Source organism: Osmerus eperlanus, chromosome 15, assembly GCF_963692335.1.
Source record: "Osmerus eperlanus chromosome 15, fOsmEpe2.1, whole genome shotgun sequence".
In the NCBI taxonomy this organism is placed as follows: domain Eukaryota; kingdom Metazoa; phylum Chordata; class Actinopteri; order Osmeriformes; family Osmeridae; genus Osmerus; species Osmerus eperlanus.
In genome coordinates, this window is record NC_085032.1 from 1,001,827 (window position 1) to 1,020,452 (window position 18,626).

Here is an 18,626-nt window from a genome sequence, read left to right on the forward strand (position 1 = left end):
GCTTCCCACTGCCTAGTTTGTGTCTTCTAACTTGCAATGTACAGTGCTTGGTTTTAGTAGCCTTCCCTTTGTGAATGGCTAGTGAAAAACATCTAATAAATGATGACATTTTGATTGGTTCCATCACAATTATTTTAAACAAAAAACTATAATGATATATTTAACAAAAGGTAGAAAAAAAGAAAGAAAGTGATCATTTAAATAAGAGTTTTAACAAGTTTGAGGCTTGATCATGAAAACAGGTCAGGGATGTTTACGGCAGGCAGCATTTTGGGTAAACATTAAGATTAATTTGTGGAATGATAATAAATGATCAAACATTAGGAATGGCAAAAACTGTCACTGTCACTTATAATAACATTACCACTTATACAAAGAAATACCAATGCTTCATTATAAATGTGTCTAGTAGTGAAAACAGTATTGTATTCAATACCAGTTGACAAGCTATTACCCAGTTAGTGTCGCCATCCAGATTGTCCACATCCCCGCATAGTTGGGGTGTGTCAGATCCTATAGCCCCAAGATATGGGGAGGGGGGGGTGGATTTCGGCAGGTATGAAAAACTGTGTTGCCAAAATCCTACTCCACTTCTAACTTTTGCAACTAGTATCAAAAACCTTTTATGGCACACTACAGGGCATGAGGAGCCACCAAAATAATTGGGGGGGGTGTCAGATCTTGTAGTCCCAAGATATGAGGGGGGGAGGATTTCGGCAGGTATGGAAAAAAAGTGTTGCCAAAATATTACTCCCCTTCTAACTTTTACATTTATGCAACTAGTATCAAGAGCTTTTTATGGCACACTCTACAGGGCATGAGGAGCCACCAAAATAATTGGGGGGGGTGTCAGATCTTGTAGTCCCAAGATATGGGGGGGGGGGGGGGGAGGATGTCGGCAGGTATGATGAACAGTGTTGTCAAAACCTACTCCCCCAGTAAGTTAAAAAGAAATACTGAATTGCTGCCTCATTAAATAGTTGATTCAAATAGCAGTTGGTTTTTAGGATTGTTAAATTGGTGAGGTAGCGTGCGAGATAAAGAGAACTCATACACATTAGCCTACTGCAATGCATACAAGGTGAAAATAATGGGGCATTTAGTTGTATTAAACATGGATAAACACAGCTCTATTTGAACATTTCAGGGAATTCAGTTTTATTATACTGTTTCTAAAATGCATTGTGAAATGCATTGTAGTGCAAATGCGACGTTTCACAACTGATTACGTAGGATAATGTCTGCGGATTGAAAAACATCTGATTGCTGTTCTGCTACAAGGCAAACTGTTAACTCCTTAATGGAGAAAGTGTTTGTCATTTCACTAACAGAGTTACAAAATTAATCTGAGTTGTGGGTTTTATAAGAAGCCTATTATCAATCTGCAGATTAGAGAGAATGTTTAAATAACACAACAACTTAAAATGAAGTCTCTGAGGATAGGACGGTGTTGATAGTGAATAGAGAAAACAAATATTACATGATTTACAGCCAAATAGGGTTTGTCAGGAATCAGAGAGCAATCCTCTTTACAGAATCTCTCCAGATACGCCAGGGCCCTACTCTCTTGTGCACTCATCTTCAGCTCAGCCCACAGGTTTGCAATAGGGTTAAATAAATATTGCCTTTGTGTCACCGTATCTATATAGGCTACAATATTTTACTGCTCGTGAATTCCTAAATATTACTGTGTATTTGTATTTTTTTTTAACACATCGTTCACTTATATTTGCCAATGTGTTGCCAGTAATTCTGGAGTTGGCTGTATGAACAGGTGATAAGGAAATGGATATTGTGATCAGCATAAGCACATAGGAAATATATTTTCTTCCACCCCCTATATACCTGAAATGTTCAAATAGAGCTGTGTTCATGTATGTTTAATACAACTTAATGCCCCATTATTTTCACCTTGTATGCATTGCAGTAGGCTACTGTGTATGAGTTCTCTTTATCTCACACGCTACCTCACCAATTTAACAATCCTAAAAACCAACTGCTACTCTAATCAACTATTTAATGATGCAGCAATTCAGTATTTCTTTTCAACTTACTGGGGGAGTAGGATTTTGGCAACACTGTTTTTCATCAGAATCAGAAAGGGTTTTAATTGCCATGAAAGTTTGCACAGACAAGGAATTTACTTTGGCAGGAAGGTGCATACATTAAACATATAGGAACCTTAAAACTTAAATATGTGGTCTAACTATACAAAAGGTACAAAGTCTACCTAATACTAAGGGGATTTAGAATAAAATATAAAGTAGCCATAATTTACAATATGAAAATACAAATAGTACAAAAGATACAAATAGTGTAATATAGTGCAAATTGCAATGTGGCAAGGTGTCATTGTGCAGATTGTGATTGAAGTCATTTAAGTCAGTGTGAGCCCCTTGTTGAAGAGGCCAACAGCGGATGGGAAGAAACTGTTTTTGTGGCGTGTGGTATTGGTCCTGATGGACCGCAGCCTTCTGCCGGAGGGGAGTGGCTGAAACAGAGTGTTCACAATCTTCCTTGCTCGCCTCAGGGTCCTCTAGGTGTGCAGGTCTTTGAGGGTAGGCAGATTGCAGCCGATCACCTTCTCAGCAGTGCGAATGATACGCTGCAGTCTGCTCTTGTCCTCAATGATGGAAGTAGAAGTGCACCATCATTGTCTTTGGCAGGTTGAATTTCTTCAGCTGCCGTAGGAAGTACATCCTCTGTTGTGCTTTCTTGGTGAGGGAGCTGATGTTCAGTTCCCACTTGAGGTCCTGGGAGAGGATAGTGCCCAGGAAGCGGAAGGACTCCACAGTGTTGACTGGGGAGTCGCACAGGGTGATGGGGGTGAATGGGTCTGTATTCTTCCTGAAGTCCACAACCATCTCCACTGTCTTAAGAGCATTGAGCTCTAAGTTGTTCTGGCTGCACCAGGTCACCAGGTTGTCAGCTTCCCAGCTGTAATCAGACTCGTCCCCGTCAGAGATGAGCCCAATGAGGGTGGTGTCGTCCGCCAACTTCGAGTTTGACGGATGGATGACTGGAAGTGCAGCTGTTGGTGTACATTTACATTTAGCAGACGCTCTTATCCAGAGCGACTTACAGTAAGTACAGGGACATTCTCCCCGAAGCAAGTAGGGTGAAGTGCCTTTCCCAAGGACACAACGTCATTTGGCACGGCTGGGAATCGAACTGGCAACATTCAGATTACTAGCCCGACTCCCTCACCAGGAGAAGAGCAGAGGGGAAAGGACGCAGCCCTGAGGAGATCTGGTGCTGATGGACCGGGAGTCAGAGACGTGTTCCCAGCTTAACTCACATGACCCAAAGGTTCATAACGAACCATTGTTGTGTTTACCCAATTTTACCCAATACAAAAACAAATACAAATAATTTTCTTTTAACCATTCCAATGTGGGGGGTCTGAGACAGCCCGACAGTTAAAAGAAAATGCTTCACTTTGTTTTTGTATGAGGTAAATTTGTCGCAATACGACGGTGGGTCACAATGACTGATGGGTCAGAATGACCCGAAGATAACACAAGGGTTAACACACTGCTTCCTGTCAGACAGGAAGTCTGTGATCCACCTGCAGGTGGAATCAGGCACGTTCAGCTGGGAAAGCTTGTCCTGAAGCAGGGCGGGGATGATGGTGTTGAAGGCAGAGCTGAAGTCCACAAACAGGATCCTGGCGTAGGATGCTGGGGAGTCCAGGTGCTGTAGGGTGAAGTGGAGGGCCATGTTAACTGCGTCGTCCACAGACCTGTTGGCTCTGTAGGCAAACTGCAGGGGGTCCAGGAGGGGGTCTGTGATGGATTTGAGGTGTGCCAGCACCAGGCACTCAAAATACTTCATTACCACAGAGGTCAGGGCGACGGGTCTGTAGTCATTATGTCCTGTTGGTCTTGGCTTTTTGGGCACAGGGATGACGGTGGATAACATCCTACCTGCCGAAATCCTCCCCCCCCCCCATATCTTGGGACTATAAAATTTGACACACCCCAAAATTATTTTGGTGGCTCCTCATGCCTTGTAAAGTGTGCCATAAAAAGCTTTTGATACTAGTTGCATAAATGTAAAAGTTAGAAGGGGGAGTAGGATTTTGGCAACACTGTTTTTCATACCTGCCGAAATCCTCCCCCCCTCATATCTTGGGACTATAAGATCTGACACCCCCCCCAAATTATTTTGGTGGCTCCTCATGACCTGTAGAGTGTGCCATAAAAAGCTTTTGATACTAGTTGCATAAATGTAAAAGTTAGAAGGGGAGTAGGATTTTGGCAACACCGTTTTCCATACCTGCCGAAATCCTCCCCCCCCTCATATCTTGGGACTACAAGATCTGACACCCCCCCCAATTATTTTGGTGGCTCCTCATGCCCTGTAGAGTGTGCCATAAAAGGTTTTTGATACTAGTTGCAAAAGTTAGAAGTGGAGTAGGATTTTGGCAACACAGTTTTTTATACCTGCCGAAATCCACCCCCCCCTCCCCATATCTTGGGGCTATAGGATCTGACACACCCCAACTATGCGGGGATGTGGACAATCTGGATGGCGACACTAACTGGGTAATAGCTTGTCAACTGGTATTGAATACAATACTGTTTTCACTACTAGACACATTTATAATGAAGCATTGGTATTTCTTTGTATAAGTGGTAATGTTATTATAAGTGACAGTGACAGTTTTTGCCATTCCTAATGTTTGATCATTTATTATCATTCCACAAATTAATCTTAATGTTTACCCAAAATGCTGCCTGCCGTAAACATCCCTGACCTGTTTTCATGATCAAGCCTCAAACTTGTTAAAACTCTTATTTAAATGATCACTTTCTTTCTACCTTTTGTTAAATATATCATTATAGTTTTTTGTTTCAAATAATTGTGATGGAACCAATCAAAATGTCATCATTTATTAGATGTTTTTCACTAGCCATTCACAAAGGGAAGGCTACTAAAACCAAGCACTGTACATTGCAAGTTAGAAGACACAAACTAGGCAGTGGGAAGCAGGATCTATAAAATGGATATGATTGTAAACACAAAACAGTTGTGTGGCAAGTAGTTTACTGAGAGGGAAATAGAAGTAGAATTCTGGTAGGAGGGACCTGTGAGCAGGGGCCTTTTTATATAGCCTACATTTGTAAATAATGTAGCTATACTCATTTACCAGACGATTATATGCCAATGAATTGGAATATAGTGCATTTAGTAAGTATACCTATAACAGCAAGTACAACGTAATCAAGAATCAGAAGTGACTACTAAAAGTGATTCGTACAAATGAATACAAAGAACGATGCTCGCTTTTACCAGACAGTGACAACAGCAGTCGCAACTACAACATAATTCACATATTACCCTCATTCCGATAATAGGACAGTGTAGCACAACATCGACATCAACATCGTTTTTCAAGTGCAGCTCCAAAGTACGTCTATTTTCTTGAGACAATCATTCGGATTTTACGAGTAGCACGACATACTAATCGTATAGGCTCTAAAGTGCAGAACAACATAACTGATATTTTGATGAAACATGAATTAAATAGCCTAATGACAGTTTCCTCAAAGCCTAAGACGAGGGAACCTAGGGTGGTAAAAATCGCCAACCTAGGCTTGTAAAAATCGACTCGTTCGTCAAACTACAACTAGCAATACGCTAGGAAGGCAGTGCGTGTTCACGCGTAGGGGAGTGGGATTCTGCAGAGGAGTGAGAATTCGGTCCAACACCGGATTAACAATTTTCTGTGCCCTGGGCAACAAGCCCCCCCCCCCCCCCCCCCCCCCCGTGTTTGATGTGATGCTAGTTACGATTTCTAAAAGTAATGGGCAAATTTTGGGGGCCTTTCTTTGAGCGCAAAATAGTTTTTTGAGTAAAATAAACTTTTTACAAGCCGTTTTTCAATTGGTAAAGTCTTGTCTCGAGAAGGTGATGTCTTTTTGTCTAAATTTTTCAGCCCTACGTAGCTACCTTGCGTTTCTTAGCCTGGTTTGGCCAAGGAGCTCTCCACCTTACTCATTTTAAAACTATTTGATAAATCGAATATAAAAGCATCATAGAATGTAAAGTAACAGCTAGCTGGCGTCAGTTACTTGTAAAATACATAGATAATGTTTAACAGTAACATCTCAATTTAGCTTGCACCTAAGTTAAAACATTTGAGTGTGCTAACATTAGCAATAACGTCAGCTAGTTTGAGGTTTATGCATAGGCTAACCATTAAATTAGCAGCACATTTCCCGTATTTAACAATGATTAAACATGGGCTTACCTGAAAGTGATGCACGGGCACCATCTCGCAGTCTCTTTCTTTCTTCCCCTGACTCCTGTTATCTTTTTAAGCCAATTTTAGAAAAGTTGACCTAGCCTGCTGTCAAAGTTCGTCAGGCCACTGAGATAGGGAAGGGCACCCACAGCGAGCTTGGGAAGTTGAGTGTGTATTTGTTTTTGTTTTTTTTGGGGGGGGCACCATCGTAACTTTTTTTGAGCATTTAAATAGGCTATATCTCTTGTTCTGCCTTTTTTGTAATATACGTGCCTAATATTTCTATACTAAAATAATATCGGCATTATAAGTATTATAACTATGATGATTTTTCAGTTGGCTAATTTTTGGTGCCCCCTCAGGAGTTGGTAGACTACACAAACACTGTTTTTGACGTGATTTAACATAATATTTTGATCGAACAAGTTGCAATAAAGTACTCACATTAAGGAAGTTAGGACTGCGTTCATAAAGTGATATAACATTTTAGTTGACATTGTCCAGGGCCCCTTAGATGTCATGTGCCCCTGGGCAAGTGCCCAGTTGCCCTAATGGTTAATCCGGCCTTGTGCCGGTAGAGACATATTTCTGACCGCACAGACATACAAGGGATATCTCTGGTTTCGGCAGAGTCTTGGGTCTCGGAAAATATCCTTATTTTTTGGATTGGACGTATAGTTTTGCGTCTAGGTTAACTTGTTTGAGGTGTGGATTCAAGCTACATTTCTGTTATTCTCTTTTATAATCGAGCTAGCGCGATGGCTCTCCATAACTAAAAACGGTTCGACTTCTTTTCCACAATCGACCAAATTGGCCAAACAAGGTATGTACATTGAGCTTAAAGTGTATATAATCTAGATAGATCGTTTTTATTTAAGCAAGTTTCACAGAAATCTGCAAAAATCGAGGCTCAAGACTGTCATAGCTGACCGTCACGAACAGCCAAACCGGGGCTGGGGTAAGTGTTTGCTGCAGCTGGCGTTAATCCTACGAACAAACGCTTCGTAACTGGAAAGTTTTTACTTTTAATTGATGATATTGAACACAGATGTTAAGTAAATTGTCTTTACTCTAAATATCTTGGAATTCTCCCACGACATCCGCTCGCTCTGCTTTGACTAAAAATATGTTCTCAGTCCACCATACATTAGACGAGCTAATTTTCGAGCACTTTCGATACAAAATACAGGCCATGTTAGAGTTGAATTGTGTGGGCAATGTAGAACAGCAGACAGATTTGAAATATGATCTTTTGTTATGGCCATTCTAGTGACACTACGACTGTCATCATACGGGGAAACCAGGGGCCCGTTCTCCGTACGTCACTAACTCAGTTAGCTGGATTTGATTGTTGACGATTTGTCATTATCTTGGATTGTTCGGTTCTTCGAAGCTCATCCTGGACTTGCTGTCATAGCAACAGGTCCGTAAGCTTAAACATGCTTGGGAGTAGGTTTATTTTATGTAAACACAATTAGATTGAGGCTTTACAAGCAGAGGTGATACAGGAAGTCTGTCACAGACATGTCTTGTCCGTTTTTACTACAAGAACCTGTTGCAGAAGGTGCAAGAATAATTAGCAGAATTTAACATGAAACCGAATTAATTGCTCATTGCGTGAGGCTCCTTAACCCTCGTGCTGCCTTCGGGTCACATGACCCAAAGGTTCATAACGAACCATCATTGTGTTTACCCAATTTTACCCAATACAAAACCAAATAAAAATACTTTTCTTTTAACCTTCGCAATGTGGGGGGTCTGAGACAGCCCGACGGTTAAAAGAAAATGCTTCACTTTGTTTTTGTATGCGGTAAAGTTGTCGCAATACGACGGTGGGTCACAATGACTGATGGGTCAGAACGACCCGAGGAGAACACAAGGGTTAAGCACAGCGCGATATGCTAGCCTATACTTTTTGAGAGGATAGCCTATCGTTTTTTTGTGAGGGTGTCATTTACATAATACATTTGTTGAAACCACATCATATGACATTAAAGATGATAAATGAAAATATGAAAGTATGAAAATAAAAAAAACATAGGCCTAGAGCTTACTGTAATAAGCGATAAAACGCGTCACTCCTCTACATTTAATTTGGTCTGCTACTTTTTGCCAGCCCTCTTTCTTGGATTTTGCAGACTTTGAGGTGTTCCCTGGCGTTCTGATAAAATCTTCAAATTCGGAGTAACCTTCGAGCAAGCTGTTGCTCTGTTGGCTCTGTTGCGGAAAAAACAGGGCGCTCATTTTGGCCACGGTGAGCAGCCATAGACTTATGTGAGCAGCCAATAGCAGCGTTGCTGATCAAGGTTTCTACTATCGATACATACCCCCTTTTAGACCAACGTATAACTCAATCCAGCTATACTAATCATAAACAACAAGTGTGTTCGAAGAACCGAATTAGCCAGATCATGATAAGCAAGATGATGTCATCTTGGATGTGTCATTTGATCTCGGATGTAATAAGCGACGTACGGAGAACGGGCCCCAGGTCACATAGCTAGCTACGTTTTTCCAGACATAATACTCGTTATCTAGCTACAAACAAATGCTTCGTAACTGAAGAGTTATTTACTTTTTATTGGCGATATTGACAACAGAGGTTAAGGAACTTGTCTTTAATCAAAAGATGGTCTCCGTTTTCAATTTGAAGCAGTAGATATGGCTTACTGTAGAAAGTCTCCCATTGCATCTTCTCTCTAGCTTAGCTTCGGCTACAGATGGACGACAATCACGATGCATGCACTATTCACGCCTACGGTATTAATACAGTCTGTAAAAATACCACTTTGACACACTTGCAAGATGATCCGCTGGTTAGATGTAGCATGATCTTATTTACTACCCACAATAGTTCAACTTTTTTTGCAGCATTTTAATCAGTTAGCTCCAGGTCCTCTCTAAAATACATTTCAGACCTTTTGAAACCTGAGCAAATGACTTTCTACTACATTTTCAAATTCTTCTGAATTATTTCTCTTTTTGCATTGTTCTTCTCTTTTCTGTAGTTTTATGCCTTCGTCCAGCTCCTGCCCCTTTCAAAAATACCTTTAGGGTGCTTTGAAGCTTCAGCTTATAACTTTCTACTAATTTTCACTATTTTCATTTTTTTAGCATGGTCAGCTATCCCCATTCAGGTTTTCAGCATTCTCACTGCTGTTTCGCAGGAACAGCTTTTTCTAGTTTGTTGGAATGCTGAAGCAGCATTCCAAGTATTGTTCTTTGAATCTTTATTCAACTTATTATTTTTATTGGGTGTGCTCAAGCCTTCGGCGAGAGCACAACCTTTGTTCTCTCACATATATATTATTTATTGTTTATTTTCGCCCCCCTAAAACTCAGTCAATATTTGGCCTACATACACAACGGCGGTGTCAAAAGGTTCGTCTTGGTAGCGATTGCGTTGCTTCTATTGGAATTTACGTTCCGTTGCATGGTTTGGGCTTAAGTTAAGTTTTTGTGGCGAAAAGTGAAGCTAACGGTGGCTAATTTGCTAGCCACAGTCACTGACGTTACTAACGTCACTACGTCACTAACGTCACGAAAACACGTGTGACTAACTGTAGCAGAACATTCGTTTCGCATCTGTTAACCCTTGTGCTGCCTTCGGGTCACATGACCCAAAGGTTCACAACGAACCATTGTTGTGTTTACCCAATTGTACCCAATACAAAAACAAATAAATAGCATTTTCTTTTAACCTTCGCAATGTGGGGGGTCTGAGACAGCCCAACGGTTAAAAGAAAATTACTCACTTTGTTTTTGTATGCGGTAAAGTTGTCGTAATACGACGGTGGGTCACAATGACTGATGGGTCAGAATGACCCAAAGATAACACAAGGGTTAACTTGGGGGATAGCTAGGCTAACTATAGCTTTACTGCAAGGCAGCTGCAGGAACGCCACAAGCAAAGAGGCCAGGGTGATAACTATTTACTCATTTTACTTTGTGATATGACACACAATTGTGATGTGTAATGTACATTCGTTTCGCATCTGTTAACTTGGGGGATAGCTAGGCTAACTATAGCTTTACTGCAAGGCAGCTGCAGGAACGCCACAAGCAAAGAGGCCAGGGTGATAACTATTTACTCATTTTACTTTGTGATATGACACACAATTGTGATGTGTAATGTACAATATAAGATGATATTAATAAGGAAGTACATCTACTTTCGGAAACAGTAGTCTACTATTTCACTGAAATATTAGCATCATGACATTAGCCTGTGTTGCCCGGGCAACACATACTACAGTGGTCTATGATGTATCTGTTTTCAATCGTTAAAATAAACATTCCTCACATTTTCGTTGTAGGATTTATTATGACATTAGATTACAAGTAAACGATTTGTGGGTGAAATTATCATTACCTGTGGTTTCAATCCAGTGTATCACTGCAACGCTGTAGCCTACGCGAGACACTACAAAAACATTTACACAGCTGTAGGAAGTCAAACGGCGACAGAACATGTTCGGCACTCCCCTTACTTAAATCAAAAGTCTATCTAACTACTAACCTGAACTTCATTGCCACAGCCTAAACTTTGTCAATCTGTTCATGAAAATAATTAATTTCAGCCTAAACCGTACAACGGAACGTTAAATCCAATTCAACCAACGCAATCGCTACCAAGACGAACACAGCAGTAGTCTAGTCTGTACTACTACTGTACCGTAGTAGTACAATTTACCGGGGCAGCTTCTCCACACAGGGCTATATCGCATTTTGCGTTGTTACTGACAATGATCGCTACCAGTGAGCTTTTTATGAATGAGCGATTTTCCACTAAATAAATGTCAAGCTTATTTACGTTTTGGGGGGCATATTTTCAGTTAGCAGATGGCACTGTTTGAATCGCGATTCCATCTTCTACTGCCGGGTAACGTCGTAAAATAATCTTCAAAGGGGGTTCTTTATTAATGAATGAATGCAATGAGTAGGCTAAATGCATGAAAATATCACGAGAAGGGAAAAACTTAAAAGGACGTTTAAGTCATAGAGATTAGGTCAATTTGTACACCGGTCTGCCAAATGTATTCGTTTTGATTCAACGATGAGGCTGCCTCTTGGGGAAATGAGAAGACATCCATTTCATTCTACACTTCACTCGTATTTTCAGTTGTAAATGAGTAGCAAAAAAAAATGCTTTTAAATCTATGTCATCTTTATAAATAATAAGTATGCATTTTTATATAAAATACAGAAATATCTGTTGTAAAAATGTCATTAAAAAACGGACCCCTGTCCAACTGACGCAAGCAAGCACACCCTACAATTTCCCCAGAAATTGTACCCTCTCTAGTTATTCATCTTGTATTTCTTCCGTGGCACCTTTCAGCGCCTTCAAATCTTCAGCTATTAAAACCGTTCAGCTATCAAAAAATTCAGCAGTTTCAGGCCATGGGTGCTATGACTTCAGCTTTGTACCTCTTATGCTTGAATTAATATAAATCAATATTCATAATATTTTTAACATGGGTTTCCAATGGAGTTTTCTTTCAAATCCTCTCAAACTTCTTTAAACTTCTTCAACTTCCAAATCCTTCTTCTTCCTCAATCTTTCAGCTAGAGCCACAATTTAAACTTTAAAATGTTGACAAAACGCTAAACTATTTTTAAATAATTCAGCTTTTTGATATCTATTCAACTTTTTTCAATATCACTGATTATGTTTCATGACTTTTTCAAGCCGTTTCTGAGATTTACATGGGTGTGTACGTGAAACCTTAGAGTGCAGACTGAAACGCTTAGAGTGGAGGCCTGAGCTTCGGATGTCGTTGAAAAACTATTTCTAGTTTTCCAGCATTGCCACAATTTTCGCTCTTCATGCTTCGTTTTTGGATCAATAGATAGCTAATTTTGTGCTGGTCGTAGACAGTTGTCTGTTGAATCCAACAGACGTACACATTTGTTCAGAGCCCCACGAAAGTGAGACAAAGTCCAACTCTCGCCCCATAGAGACCAATGCAAATCTGGTGACAAAATCGTCAGAGAAAGCAAAAAGAACAAGATTTTGAAACTGCCGGAAAATATCGGAAAATAAACTACTCAGAAAATATCCTTATTTTTTGGATTGGATGTATAGTTTTGCGTCGAGGTTAACTTGTTTGAGGTGTGGATTCTAGCTACATTTCTGTTATTCTCTGCCCTCAGCGCGTTAGCAATCATAGCTGCACCATCACCGTGGCAACGACAGACACGCACCACTCAGTCTCTCACACAGGTGATTGGTATTAGCTGATTAGTGGAGTCACAAGACAGAGTTTGATAGTATTTCAACCTAATACAATTTACAAGAGGTGACTCTGCAAAGTGCTGCTAATATCTCTTTTACTACTATTGTTAATGGAACTGTTTTATTCTATTATTTACGTCACTGAGTGCGTTTACTTGACCATGAGAAACACGATTACTAGCAATTGTCGGTTTATGCCAATAATACGATTACTCCGTTTACATGTGTAATTGGGTGTGCTTTGCCTTCGGCAAGGGCACAACCTTTGTTCTCTCACATATATATTATTATTATTATTATTTTTGCCCCCCTAAAACTCAGTCAATATTTGGCCTACATAGACAACCTAGGTGTCAAAAGTTTCGTCTTGGTAGCGATTGAGTTGCTTCTATTGGGATTTACGTTCCGTTGCATGGTTTAGGCTCAAGTTAAGTTTTTGTGGTGAAAAGTGAAGCTAACGGTGGTTAATTTGCTAGCCACAGTCACTGACGTTACTAACGTCACTACGTCACTAACGTCACAAAAACACGCGTGACTACCTGTACCAGAACATTCGTTTCGCATCTGTTAACTTGGGGGATAGCTAGGCTAACTATAGCTTTACTGCAAGGCAGCTGCAGAAACGCCACAAGCAAAGAAGCCAGAGTGATAACTATCATATGCGAGTGTGTCACGACTCAACACGCAGCGTTCCCTCCAGGACAGCAGAGGGCACTAAGGAGTCGGAGCAAGGCCGGCTCAGCCAAGCTGTGAGGAAGTAACGACCATGCTTAAAAGGGACCCTGAATTGGTTGTCTGTGCTCATTCATGGTTTGCGTACTACGGGCGCTACTTCACTTGGAAACTCTTTTGATACGGAAACTCTTTGTCTGTGCTTGACCCTGCTTGCCTCGACTGTGGATTTTGGATTACGATTTGGACTGCTCACCTGGACTCTCTGTTTCACGGTATTGAACCCCGCTTGTCTCTGAACTCCCCTTTTGTCTTGCCCTACCTGGAAACCTCGACTGTGCTGGCTGCTCTGTGTACCTTGACCCTGGACCCTTGACCTCGATTGTGGATTACCCTCGAACCAACCGTCTCGATGAACTTTAAGTTTGCCTTTGCCTCAAGTATGATTTGATCCAGTGTGTGGTCGTGCCTTACAATCCTGCTTTATGTTATTCCTTTGTTGACCACGTTCAGTTATTGATGTAACTCAGAACTATTAAAAACTCTGAACTGCATCTGCGACTGTGCTCTTCATTCCAACCTGACAGAGTGAAATAGTTGCACTGTAGAGCCCTGGCTCTTATTTTTGAGGCTTATTATTGTCAACGATGGATACTTGCTACGAAGTTGGGGTGCGCTGACTGCGCTCACCATGCATACCTTGGGTGGAGGAGGAGGGTTGTCCTGCAACGGCAGCTGGAGTTGGCACCGTTGCTTCTCGAAGACAGTCAAATGTACTGCATTATATTTTATTTTAGCTGATGCACAACGTTGGTGCTTATTCATTGCAACAGTGTTCCTTACAATAAATTATCTTCGAACATATATTACACGTTGCTTCGTCCTTATTTTTGGCTTTATTAAAATGTAGCCAAGCCTTTGACCGCTTAGTAGCTATCGTAGCTAGTAACAAAATGAGAAATGTAACTAGCGAAGTAGGGCGTGAGCCAATTAAATTCTTCTTCTTTTTGTTTAAAGGCGGTTGGCAGGCCATCCAATTTAATTTAGTAATTTTATTAGACAATCGATGTATGTTTGTGCACCAGTGATTTGATTTAAATGACCTGACTTATCTCTCGAGACATAAGTTACATTATATTACCTAGTCTTGATAGCGGTATCGATAAGCTCGGACCTTATTGATCTTAGGGTTTTGAGAAATTTGGAACGGGGTCCTTACAGAACCGGGTATCGATCCCCATCCCTAGTTATAACTATATAGCTAGTGACTATTAACATCATAGCATAATAGCTAATGCTCCAAAGAAGAGGCTCGCATTAAACGTCTCTATTGGCTGCACACGAAAAACAACATACGTACAGAAAGATTAAAGCCTAGTTTAATTTTAATTCCATTTACAAACCTTGTGGTGTGTGTGTGTGTGTGTGTGTGTGTGTGTGTGTGTGTGTGTGTGTGTGTGTGTGTGTGTGTGTGTGTGTGTGTGTGTGTGGACATGAACGTTTATGTTTCAACGATTGCTTCAACTTTTTTTTGTTTGTTTTTATGCATACTCCACGTACCACTAGAAGGGTGCTGTGGTACGTGTACCACAGATTGAGAACCACTGATCTAACGTAAGCAACACTTTAACTGTAGCTAGCTAGAGAGTATGTGTACCATAGCCAGAAGATCACCAGATCACTACAAACAAAAGGAGTGGAAGAACACTGGACATATTGTACAATAAAATGTTTTATTGAATGCAATTGGTTGCCTTGTATATTCTGTTCTATTTACCAAACTCCTTTCTTGTCTTAAATTGAGCAGTTGCTGGTGATAATGTTAAGATTCAACTTGCATCAAGTACTACAAATATAAGTGTTGTTAATGTGGTAAATTGTAAGTCGGCTGAATAAAAAAACGTTTAACAAGTCCCATTTACTTCAACAGTCGAAGATTAAAGGTTAAGTGGAACAATATAGTCCTCATTCGTTTATAGGAAAGGTAACCTTTAAATGACTTATTTTGTGATCGGGCACAATATACAATAAGACCAATACACAGTGTTAAGTACGCCTCTTGGAGGAGGGAACGCAGAACCCCGATACCAGTAAGCTCTCCCCGTGGAGTCAGAAAAAAGGTATGGGGTCATAGAGGTGAGGAAGGGAGACAGAGGCAGTTGTATCGTTCACAATGGTTATTTATTTGACCCAAACACGGTAATATGGGGAAAGGGGCTGGACGGCATGAACGAGTTCAAAAGAACGCGTTCATTTTTATGAGAACGATGAACTTAATGCAATGTTTTTTTTACTTGACCCTCCAGGGGGGGCGGGGGGGTGGGGCGCCCCCCTAATATAATGGTAGGGGAAACACTGCATAGCCATTTCAAGCTCTGCTTCACAATATTGCGTTATGTATTATAAGTTAATGTAATATACATAAATGTTAATAAAGTATCAGACATATACTTGATACAACACACCAGTAACCAATTGATATTATGTGTTAACCCTTGTGTTATCTTCGGGTCGTTCTGACCCATCAGCCGTGTGACCCACCGTCGTATTGCGACAACTTTACCGCATACAAAAACAAAGTGAAGCATTTTCTTTTAACCGTTGGGCTGTCTCAGACCCCCCACATTGCGAAGGTTAAAAGAAAATTATTTTTATTTGTTTTTGTATTGGGTAAAATTGGGTAAACACAACGATGGTTCGTTATGAACCTTTGGGTCATGTGACCCGAAGGGTTAATATACCGAAAATGTCTGTGAATCGAGATGGTGCTGCTGTCTGTCCCGTCGAAATCCATTCAAACAGGTTGACAGCAGTGGGGTTTTTGGAACTACAGCAAGCTACCGGAACCACGTGAAAAAAAGCTCTAGCTTTTTTCCTCTGTGTTTCACTGGCAGTGAGTGTTCACAATGTTGTATTTCACTCCATTCTACACCAAAAAGTCAGGGAGGACTGCTTTTTGTAGATACGAGTCTGCTGAAGATGGCCAGAATCTCGGATTTCTTTAACCGAGCCTGTTTCATTTGTCATTTGCCTGAGAAAGCGACTTCCGTTAGCCAGCTGCATTGAAAACCATTCAAACAGGTTGACGGCAGTGGGGTTTTTGGAACTACAGTGAGCTACTTGAACCACGTGATCACGTGTCTGCGAGATCAAAGCGTGTCGCAACTCTGTTTTTCTATGGCTCTGAGAATAACCAGGGTACAGCCATGGCAGTGACAAAGTGCAGTTTAGGAAATTCTGAATGCTTTTCTGCATATCTAATTTGGTGATTAGGTTGTAGAATGACTGGTAGAGTAGAGTCAGGAGTGTAGCTTGTGGAGAAGGATTTGGACTTTGGTCTGAGGAGGGACCCGAACAGATGCTTGGTTTTCTTAATTTTTCAATTCCCTTTCAGATGGCCATGTCAGAGGCCATGTCTCGTCGAATCAGAGCTATCTTCAACACATTCAACTTCTGGACAATTGTGCTGTATAATGTCTTGGCCCTAAACAGCCTGGACTTTGCCAAGTTAGTGGCCAAGAGATTGCTGCTCAAAGGTGATCAGTTATTATACAAAATGGAAGACCATTAAGTGAATATTTAATTACTAAATATTAGTTACTAAAGCTCACCTGTACAGTGTGAATAAAGTATAACTAGAGGCTGTAGTATTTACAACAGTGTTGAGTCTGAAATGACATGCTCTGATCTCTCCAGGTTTCCCCATAACCACCATCTTGGTGATGTTTTTGACGTACTGCTTGGTGCAGCTAATAAAGGAGAGAGAGAGGAAACAGGCCCTGATTGATTATCCTGATCCCTCCCCTCCTCCTGCCCCAGCACCTCCTCCTACCCTTTCTACCACTACAACAACAACCACAGCCACAACCACAGCAGCCCAGCCAGTGATGGAGCCCGGAAAGGAGATAGCAGAGTAGGCAAGATTGTATTTGAGTCCTTGTTTCCAAATCTGATTACATCAATTGTGTATATCAAGGTGTTGATACAGTGCACTGTGAAGATCCCTTATTTGCATGGCTCACCAAACAAGTGTTATCATGGATACAGATTATACAATGTTTATTAGTGATGTTTGTGTTGTTTCTGCATTACATAAAGGTGCTTTTACACAAACCGAAGATGTCCTAAGATTCAAAACTTTTGGTAGGAATCAAATGTATTTAAACTGAGTGGAATAATAGAAAAACCTTTCAAGGAGTATTTGCTGTACACTTCTGTTCAATATAAAATATGACGGCACCTACAAATACAGTGTAAGATATACAATTTGCTGAAACTGATTCCCATATATTTTGTGAATCATTTAGCTAAATTCTAATGTGTGTCATTGTCCTTGTATTTAAACAACCCCTAAATGAAATTATAGAAAATATTTCTTTCTTTTTCTAAACATCAAATAAAATATTGTATAGACCCATCTTCCGAAGATTGTCTTCAAGCCAATGTGTCTTTGAGTCAATGTGAGTGTCTTTACGTCACTATGACAGCCTTGTTGTCATTAAGAGCTATTTGGTGTCACTTTGAAAATATATTATGTTACTGGAATGCATCCCAATACTTCCTATTCAATAATTTACCCACACAGACCAACTGTTCTTGGGAATGGTTGCCATTTGTGTGCCACGTTTTTCCAAGGGCCCGTTCTTCATACGACGCTAACTCAGTTAGCTGGATTTGATTGTTGAAGATTTGTCATTATCTTGGATTGTTCGGTTCTTCGAAGCTCATTCTGGACTTGCTGTCATAGCAACAAGTACTTTAGCTTAAACCTGCTTGGGAGCAGGCTTTTTTTATGTAAACATCTAACGTAGTCACTACTATAAATGTAATTTGTTTGCTACTTTTTGCCAGCCCTCCTGGATTTTGCAGACTAAGGTGTTCCCTGCCGTTCCGATTAAATCTTCAAATTCAGAGTAACCTTCAAGCGAGCTCTTGCTGTTGGCTCTGTTGCGGAAAAACGGGGTGCTCTTTTTGGCCATGGTGTATGGAGGACCAAACCTGCCATATTTACAAATGAATGAATGAATAAATGTCCACATCCATGCATTTAGACAGAAATAAACGAATATATGTATTAATTAATGCACAATTGTCAATCAATAGTTACATATATTTTACATTTATGTATGTATTTATTTTTGTATTCATTTATTTATTCATTTATTGATTGATTTATTGATTGATTTATTCATTCATTTATATATTCATTTATATATTCATTTATTCATTCATTTATTCATTCATTTATTTATTCATTCATTCATTGTTCCCAATATGATAATGAGAGGAGGCCAGTAGGCGTGGAAACTGACGTTCAGACATTGCAATCAATCCAGAGCCATAGATTCAATCTAGCTAACGCCTGGGACACACTGGCTGCGAAGCGCCCTGAAGCGCCACAATCTGCTACGAATGGCGCGATGCTGTTCACACTAGACGCGCATTTCTCCACGCCGGTCACCAAGC

At 40.5% G+C, this 18,626-nt stretch overlaps 1 protein-coding gene and 1 long non-coding RNA gene across 5 annotated transcripts in view; one reads left to right on the plus strand and one right to left on the minus strand.

Moving 5' to 3' along the window:
• Positions 1–6,594, minus strand: part of LOC134035300 (uncharacterized) — a 44,346-nt gene extending 37,752 nt beyond the window's left edge. Inside the window, exon 1 of the long non-coding RNA XR_009932338.1 lies at positions 6,257–6,594. This is a non-coding gene — a long non-coding RNA (uncharacterized LOC134035300). The remainder of the gene's footprint in view (positions 1–6,256) is intronic.
• hhatlb (hedgehog acyltransferase like, b) overlaps positions 1–17,579 on the plus strand; it is a 147,199-nt gene extending 129,620 nt beyond the window's left edge. For all 4 annotated transcript variants that reach the window (XM_062480289.1, XM_062480288.1, XM_062480291.1 and 1 more), the window contains 2 exons: positions 16,555–16,696; positions 16,857–17,579. In XM_062480289.1, coding sequence (XP_062336273.1) covers positions 16,555–16,696; positions 16,857–17,077 — 363 coding nt within the window. In that variant the 3' untranslated portion in view covers positions 17,078–17,579. The remainder of the gene's footprint in view (positions 1–16,554; positions 16,697–16,856) is intronic.
• The last annotated feature ends 1,047 nt before the right edge of the window (positions 17,580–18,626 follow it).